This window comes from Dipodomys ordii, unplaced genomic scaffold, assembly GCF_000151885.1.
Source record: "Dipodomys ordii isolate 6190 unplaced genomic scaffold, Dord_2.0 Scaffold249, whole genome shotgun sequence".
NCBI lineage: Eukaryota > Metazoa > Chordata > Mammalia > Rodentia > Heteromyidae > Dipodomys > Dipodomys ordii.
Window position 1 is genome coordinate 414,874 of NW_012267465.1, and position 8,120 is coordinate 422,993.

The 8,120-nt window shown below is 49.0% G+C and overlaps 2 protein-coding genes across 5 annotated transcripts in view; one reads left to right on the plus strand and one right to left on the minus strand.

The window, feature by feature from the left end:
- Psmc4 (proteasome (prosome, macropain) 26S subunit, ATPase, 4) overlaps nucleotides 1-8,120 on the minus strand; it is a gene marked incomplete at its 3' end in the record, with an annotated part of 17,277 nt that overhangs the window by 1,818 nt on the left and 7,339 nt on the right. The gene's annotated exons all lie outside the window — the stretch shown is intronic.
- Erich4 (glutamate-rich 4) lies at nucleotides 1,474-4,312 on the plus strand. Of its 4 annotated transcripts, none has more exons than XM_013036127.1 (3): nucleotides 1,474-1,961; nucleotides 2,645-2,870; nucleotides 3,409-4,312. In XM_013036127.1, the coding sequence occupies exons 1-2, from the start codon at nucleotides 1,788-1,790 to the stop codon at nucleotides 2,861-2,863; spliced, it is 393 nt and encodes a 130-aa protein (XP_012891581.1). In that variant the 5' UTR covers nucleotides 1,474-1,787; the 3' UTR covers nucleotides 2,864-2,870; nucleotides 3,409-4,312. The 4 variants fall into 4 exon arrangements, with proteins under 4 accessions (XP_012891581.1, XP_012891582.1, XP_012891585.1 ...); XM_013036128.1 differs by having other exon boundaries at nucleotides 3,693-4,312; XM_013036131.1 differs by having other exon boundaries at nucleotides 2,645-2,864; nucleotides 3,693-4,312.

Sequence of the window (8,120 nt, forward strand, 5' to 3'; positions counted from 1 at the left end):
TTTTTTTTTTTTTTGTCAGTCATGGGTTTGAGCTCAGAGACTGTGCACTGGTCCTGAGCTCTTTTGTTCAAGGCTAGCGCTCTATGACTTTGAGCTACTGCACCACTTCCGGTTTCCTGGTAGTTCGCTGGAGTCACCAGTGGCTCATGCCTGTTACCCTAACTACTGAGGAGGGTGAGATTTGAGGATTGTAGTTTGAAGCCAGGCTGGTCAGGAAAGCCTGTAAAACTCTTATTTCCAATAAACTACTCAGAAAAAGCTGGAAGTGCCGTGGTGGCCTAAGTGATAGTGTTAGCCCTTTGCAAAAGATCTCAGGGACAGTGCCCAAGCCCTAAGTTCAAGCCCCGGGACCAGCCCTCCCACTCCCCCCCACCAAAAAAAGATCATGGACTTTTCCTGCTCAGGCTGGCTTTAAACCTTTATCCTCAGATTTCAGCCTCCTGAGTATCTAGGATTATAGATGTGAGCCACCAGACCCTGGCAAGAGAATAATTCAGTGTTTTGTTTAAAGCTAGTAAGATTATGATTTGTTACAGTGTCAGCAGAAGTGGGTCCAGTGGGGTAAGTTCCAGTTGAGACCAGGCCTTCATGGAGAATTCCATTCTGGCCATATTGTCTTTGAAATCCCTGAGACATCATTTTGAGACCTTAGCATGCTTAGTTAGGGTCTTGAGTTCTAGAAGGCGGTCAGCATTAAGTCAGGGGCTTGGAATCTATTACATGTCCATGGTGGGTTTTATTTTATTTATTTTTAAATTTTGTTTTGTGCAGAGATAACAACTACTGCTGCTGTTTCCGCCGCCACCCTTCCAGTTTTCTGGTGGTTCATTGGAGATGAGTCTCACGGACTTTTCTGCCCAGGCTCCTGAGTAGCTAGGATTACAGGCGTGAGCCACCAGCCCCTGGCCCTGAGATAACTTCTTGCTGTTCAATTCAGGCTGACCTCAAACTCCTGATCCCCCTGATTCCCCCTCCCAAACACAGGGATATAGGAATGCACCACTGTGCCTGGTTTATTGAAGGATTTTTTTTAACACCTTGGGCTTGAAAGAAGGGACTATACCTGTCAATGACTGCAGTACTTTCCAGTTTTTCCACAGTAGGACCATCTTGACAGGGCCAATAACCTCAGTCAAGTTCAGAGGCAGTGGAATTGTTAGTTCTCCTACAGCCAGAAGCCTGGACATGGAACATTCTGGTGAAGAAGCATCCATGGCATGGCCTGAGCCCCCCCCCTCCAAAAAAAACAAGGGTTGGCACTGGTGGTTCATGCCTGTAATCCCAGGTGGCTGAGATCTGAGGAGCACAGTTCAAAGCTAGCCAGTTTAGGAATCTGTAACACTCTTATCTCCAACTTAACCACCAGAAAACCAGAAGTGGTGCTGTGGCTCAAGTGGTAGAGCACTCACCTTGATTGAAGAGTTCAGGGACAGTGCCCAGGCCCAGAGTTCAAGCCCCATGACCAAAAAATAAATAAATAAAACAAGCAAGGTCAGAGCTGTGGGCAAGTCAAGAGCTTCAGGGGAGAAAGTTCAGTGAGGGAGGCTGAAGTGTGGAGGCTGCAGAGGTGGGAGGAGCCAGTAGAAACAGGTAATCTAACAAGACACCGAACAGCCAGTGCTGAGGAACACGTGGTCAGCAGATTCTCCCTCAAGAATGGACTTTGGGATGTTTCTGCCAGTTCTTCCCCCAGCTGCCCTTTCCTCCCTCCCAATCCACAACTCTCCAGGGACTGGGTCACCCTGGACCTTGCTACTTCCTGCTCTGGCAGTCCCCTCTCAGACCCGATGGAGCTGTGGATACAGCTGAAGCAAGCTGGCCTAGAGCCCTCAGGGCTCGGCCCACCTCCCCCTGCCCTGAGGGAACCCCCACCAGAGGAGAGCTTGAGCCAGACACTGCTGTCACCAGGGCCAGACCGTGAAGAAGCCCAGGAGAGCCTGCAGTGGATCTGGGAGGAACTAGTGAGTGACCAGGCTTGGAAGGACAGGAGAGAGGGGGGCAGGGAAATGAATGAATAAGTAGAAATAGAAAGGGCCAGAGATTAATCAGGGGCTTCCGAGCACCTGTCATCCCAGCTTTTGAGAGGCTGAGGGAGGAGGATCTTGAGGCCAGCCAGGGCTACATGATGAAAGCCTATCATGAACAACAAACACAAATGCACAGATGGGCTGGGAACGAGGCTTAGTGGGAGAGTGCTTGCATAGCATGCATGAAGCCCTGGGTTCAATTCCTCAGTACCACATAAACAGAGAAAGCCAGAAGTGGCGCTGTGGCACAAGTAGTAGAATGTTAGCCTTGAGCAAAAGAAGCTTAGGGACAGTGCCCAGGCCCTGAGTTCAAGCCCCAGGACTGGCACAAAAGACAAAAACAAAAAAAATGAGGAAGAAGAAGAAGAAAAGGTCAGAGATTGAAGACCAAAGTAGAGAATGAGGCTGAGACAGAGGGAAAAGTGGAGACATAGAATGAGAGATAGGAATGGACCCAGAGATGGGGTGGAAATTAGAGCAAGAGCAGGGGCAGACAGATCAGAGAAATAGAGATCATGAGCAATTTGAAGAAGAAAGTGTCACTGATGAATGAGGGACAGATTCCTGCCTGGGACCCCTGGTGGCCTGCCTATCTATGGTGCTCTTCTTCTTGGCAGGGCAACCTACGCAGAATGGATATCCAGTTGCTGGGCCAGCTGTGCAGCCTGGGGCTGGAGATGGGAGCTCTTCGGGAGGAGCTGGTTGCCATCCTAGAAGAGGAGGAGGAGGTCTATGAAGAGGAAGAAGAGGATGAGTCTCAGGAGAAGAGGGAGGAAGCACACTTAGGGGTCTTCGGCCTGGCCACTCGCCTCCCTGACTTTGAGATGACTATCTGAGGTGCAGGTCAGATCACATTCGGAATCTCTGAAGATGACCATCTAGGCTGTGGCCCCAGCAGCATGGGTGGGGCTTGGTTTGCAGATGTGGTGGGTGGGATTTGCTTAGAGTTGTGATGGGTGGGGTTTAGTTGCAGATTTGGTGGCAGGGTCTGGTTGCAGCTGAAGTGGGCAGGGGTTTGGTGGCGTTTGAGGTGGGTGGGGCTTGGTTGCAGGTGAGATGGGCGGAGTTTTAAGTGGGTGGGGCTTGGTTACAAGTGACGTGGGTGGGGGTTGGTTGTAGATGAGGTAGCAGGAGATTGGTTGCAGATGAGGTGGGCAGGGCACAGGAATTCAGGTGTGGTTGGGAAATCAAGCCTTTGGAAGGTCAGCACCCCGGTGGCCACTAGCCAAAGGTTGGCTCTTGAGCACTTAAAACATGTCTGGAGATGTGCCAATATGGTATAAGAAATTTAAAAAAACAATGGTTATATATTGGGATGGCAATATTTTGAATGTATTGGCAGCAAAGCATTGGCCATTTTACCTTTTCTGTTTGTTTCCAGGTGGGACTGGGATTTGAACTCAGGCCTCTCCTGCCTTGCTAGGCAGGTGCTCTACCACTTGAGCCACGCCCCCAGAGCTGTCATTGTGATTTTGAGTTGCATCATCCACACAGGTGAAGGAAAGAGTCTTCGCACCTGTCAGGTTCTCCTGTTTATTTTTTGCCCCAACTCGGAGCCTGTTGCACACTGTGCAAATGCTGTACCGTGGAGCGACTCCCCTCGCTCCCCCTCCCGCTTCAACAACTGGGATGACCACGTTCCTCCCCGCGTGCTTCCATTCCAAGGGTCTGAAAAGACTGCCTGGAAGTAGATGTGGTGCAGGAGTGTGACAGCGCCACCTGCGGGAGACACAGAGCGCGTGCAGGGCGGCCTCTGGGCACTGCGTGCCACTGCTTGCTCTTCCTCCCTTCCTTCCTCTTTCCCTCCTTCCCTCCCTTCAAGTGTTACAGTGCTTGAGTTCAAGCCCTAGGACCGAGATGGGGGAGAGGGATGGGGGAGAAGACTTGGAGCGCTGGGCTCACCAGCCGTTCTCCAGCTCGTGGTGGTCAGCACCATGGACAGCGCCGTTGGCCCTCCTGCCCGTAGGAGCAGCTGGAGAGGACATCACAGCTGCAAGAAACACTGAGGAAGTTCTTACAGGGAAGATTGGAGTCTCCTATGACTTCTGCCCTGCATGTCCTCCGAGCGTGGAGATGGCTGGGAAGATGGCTGCAGCCCCAGACTGGCCTTGCGGGGACTGAGCCTGCTCCAGATGCATGGTGAATGTTTCTGTCCCAAGATTCAGTTGTCAGGGGCATGGCTCAGGGGTAAAGTACCTGCCAAATATAGGCGACTCTGTACTCACCAGCAATTCCAAGCGAGCAAGTGAACAAACAAATGTATCAATAAATCCTCTAAGATTCCAGAACACTGCCACTGCCTTAAAAAAAAATGATGGGAAGGGGCTGGGAAGGTGGTTTAGTGGTAGAGTGCTTGCTTAGCATGCATAAAGCCCTGGATTCGAGGTCTCAGTACCACATAAACAGAAAAAGCCAGAAGTGGCACTGTGGCAAAGTGATAGAGTGCTAGCCTTGAGCAAAAGAAGCTCGTGGCCAGTACCCAGGCCCTGAGTTTAAGACCCAGGACTGGCAAAATTTTTTTAAAAAATGATCTGGGTACTGGTGGCTCACACTTGTAATCCCAGCTACTCAGGAGGTTGAGATCTGAGGATTGTAGTTCTAAGCCAGCCTGGGTAGGAAAGTCTGTGAGACTCTTATCTGTAACAAACCACCAGAAAACCAGAAGTGGCACTGTGGCTCAAGAGGTAGAGTGCTAGCCTTGAGCTGAAGAGCTGGGGACAGCACCCAGGCCCAGAGTTCAAGCCCCATAACCGACAAAAAAAAAGAAAAACGTACCAATTCCCTTACTTATGTAACTGTAACCCCTCTGTATATGACATTTACAATGAAATTTAAAAAGTGCTAAGGGGCAGCGCTCAGGCCTGGAGTTCAAGTCCCAGGACTGGCAAAGAAACAAAGCAAGAAAGGAAGGAGAGAGAGAGAGAGAGAGAGAGAGAAAGAGAGAGAGAGAGAGAGAGAGAGAGAGAGAGAGAGAGAGAATTTGGCTTACACCAGTAATCCTAGCTATTCAGGAGGCTGAGATCTGAGGATTACAGTTTAAAGCAGCCTAGACAGGAAAGTCCATGAGACTCTTTATCTCCAATTAACCACCAGAAAACTGGAAGTGGCGCTGTGGCTCAAGTGGTAGAGCACTAGCCTTGAGCTGAAGAGCTCAGGGACAGGGCTCAGGCCCAGAGTTCAAGCCCCACCACCACCAACAAAACAAAAAGTGTTCTGCAGTTCTTATTAGGAGTCTATCATTAGTATCTTATCCTTGAGATACTGCCTCCACCTAGTGGCCACCATGTACATGTAGAGTTTCTGAGTTCAACTCTGGATGGATTGTTTTAATCACTTGTGAAGAAATCTCTGCGAATGGACATTGCCTGTGAGAATTTCAGTATTTGCCATGTTTCTTCCTGGAAATCTTTTTACTTCTTTTTGGCTGGTCCTGGAGCTTGAACTCTGGGTTTGGCCACTGTCCCTGTGCTTTTTTTACTCAAGGCTAGCACTCTACCACTTGAGCCACAGCATCACTTCCAGGTTTTTCTGTGATTAATTACAGATAAGTCTCCCAGATTTTCCTGCTTGCCTGGCTTCAAACTGTGATCCTTATATCTCAATCTCCTGAGTAGCTAGGATTACAAATGTGAGCCACAGGTGCCCAGAGTCTTTCTGCAAATCTTGCTCAAGCATGCTTTCCTGTCTGTGTAAAGTACCCATGCTGTCTGGTTACTGCTGCTAAAATATTCAGGGAGGGCTGGGAATGTGGCTTAGTGGTAGAGTGTTATCTAGCATGCATGAAGCCCTGGGTTTGAGTCCTCAGTACCATATAAACAAAAAAGCCAGAAGTGTCCCTGTGGCTCAAGTAGTAGAACCCTAGCCTTGAGCAAAAGAAGATCATGGATAGTGCCCAGGGCCTGAGTGCAAGCACCATAGCAAATAAATAAATAAATGGCAGCTGAGTGGTATTATATCCCCCGCCCCCCCCCCCAGCCTCATGGTGTTTTGTTTTGTTTTTTGCTCATTTTTAGGCTTGAACTCAGGGCCTGGGCACTCACTGGCCCTGAGCTGCTTTTACTCAAGGCTAGCACTCTACTACTGAGACACAGCTCTACCTCTGGCTTTTTCTGTTCATGTGGTCCTGAGGAATTGAACCCAGGGCTTCATGCATGCAAGGCAAATGATCTACCACTAAGCCACATTCTCAGCCTCATTTGTTCTTTTTTTTGGGGGGGGGTCTGGTCATGGGGCCTGAACTCTGGGCCTGTGTGCTGTTCCTCAGCTCTTTAGTTCAAGCCACAGCGCTACTTCCAGCTTTTTTCTTTTTGCTTATGTGGTGCTGAGGAATCGAACCCAGGGCCTCATGCATGCAAGGCAAGCACTCTACCACTGAGCCACCTTCTCAGCCCCTTGTTCTCTTCTTTTGACACCTTGTATCTGCAGTTGGGACTGTTCCCTATATTTATTTATTTAATTTATTTATTTGCTATGGTGCTTGCACTCAGGGCCTGAGCACTGTCCCTGAGCTTCTTTTGCTCAAGACTAGCACTCTACCACTTGAGCCATAGCACCACTTCTTGCTTTTTCTGTTTATGTGGAACTGAGGAATTAAACCTAGGGCTTCATACATGCTAGGCAAGCACTCTACAACTGAGCCACATTCCCAGGCCTCTGGTTTTTTTAATTAGAGAATGTGTCTGTTTTCTGTTACTATGAGGAAATACTGGAGGCTGGATAATTTGTTAAAGGTAAGTAGTTTAATTTGGCTCACAGTTTCTGATGTCCAAGGTCAGGCAGAGGGCATATCCAGTGTTGGCTTTGCCGGCAGCAACTTAAGTTGGCACATCAAGAGGTGGGCTGTGAAGCTGTTTGTCTTCTCGTCTATTGTTTCATAAAGCTACCCATTTCATCACAGGGAATCTATCCAGACAGGTATTCTTATTCCTCACCTCTAAACCCTGAGAGAATAAGATCTCTCTCTCTCTCTGGTTATGGGGCTGCAGTTGGGACTCTACCACTAAGCCACATCCCCAGCCATGAGTACACTTCTTTTTGGATAATGTCTCCCCTTCACTAGCTTAGCTCTCTCCCAGTTGAATGATACTTTTGTGTGTGTGTCAGTCGTGGGGCTTGAACTCTGTCCCTGAGCTCTTCAGCTCAAGGTTAGTGCACTACCCCTTGCACCACAGTGCCACTTCTAGTTTTCTGGTGGTTAATTGGAGGTAAGAGTCTCACAGGCTTTCCTGCCTGGGCTGGCTTTGAACTGAGATCCTCAGATCTCAGCCTCCTGCGTAGCTAGGATTACAGTGTGAGCCACCAGCACCCAACGAGTGATACTTTTTTTTTTTTTAATCTGATCATGGAACCAACCCAAAGCCTCACTTCATAATACTGAAATGATAGCCAGGCTCCACTTGTGAATTTTTGGTGGTTCACTGGAGATAAAAATTATCATGGGCTTTCTTGCTCAGGCTGGTGTCAAATCATGACTGATCCTCAGATCTCAGCCTCCTGAGTAGCTAGGATTACAGGCCTGAGCCACCAGCTCCCGACTTGACTTTCCTCAGCTCTTCAGCTCAAGGCTATTCCTCTACCACTTAAGCCACAGCACCATTTCCAACCTTTTCTGTTTATGTGGTGCTGAGGAATCAAACCCAGGGCCTCATGCATGCGAGGCAAGCACTCTACCATTGAGCCACCTTCCCAGCCCCATGGCTTGACCTTTTTTTTTTTTTTAAACTCTTATCACTGCTTGCTCCAATATTAAATTGTTTTTTTTTTTCCCGTGCCCCCCTTAAATTGTTTCTAAAAATAAGGTCTACCTACTTTTTTTCAGTCGTGGGTCTTGAACTCTGGGCCTGAGCGCTGTCCCTCAGCTTTTCAGCAGGCTAGCGCTCTACCACTTGAGCCAGAGCGCCACTTCCAGTTTTCTGGTGGTTTTTTTGGGGGGAGAGGGGGTCCGGTCGTGGGGCCTGAACTCTGGGCCTGGGCGCTGTCCCTCAGCTCTTCAGCTGAAGGCTAGTGCTCTACCAACTTGAGCCACAGCGCCACTTCTGGCTTTATTATTTTTTTCTTTTTTGCTTATGTGGTGCTGAGGAATCGAACCCAGGG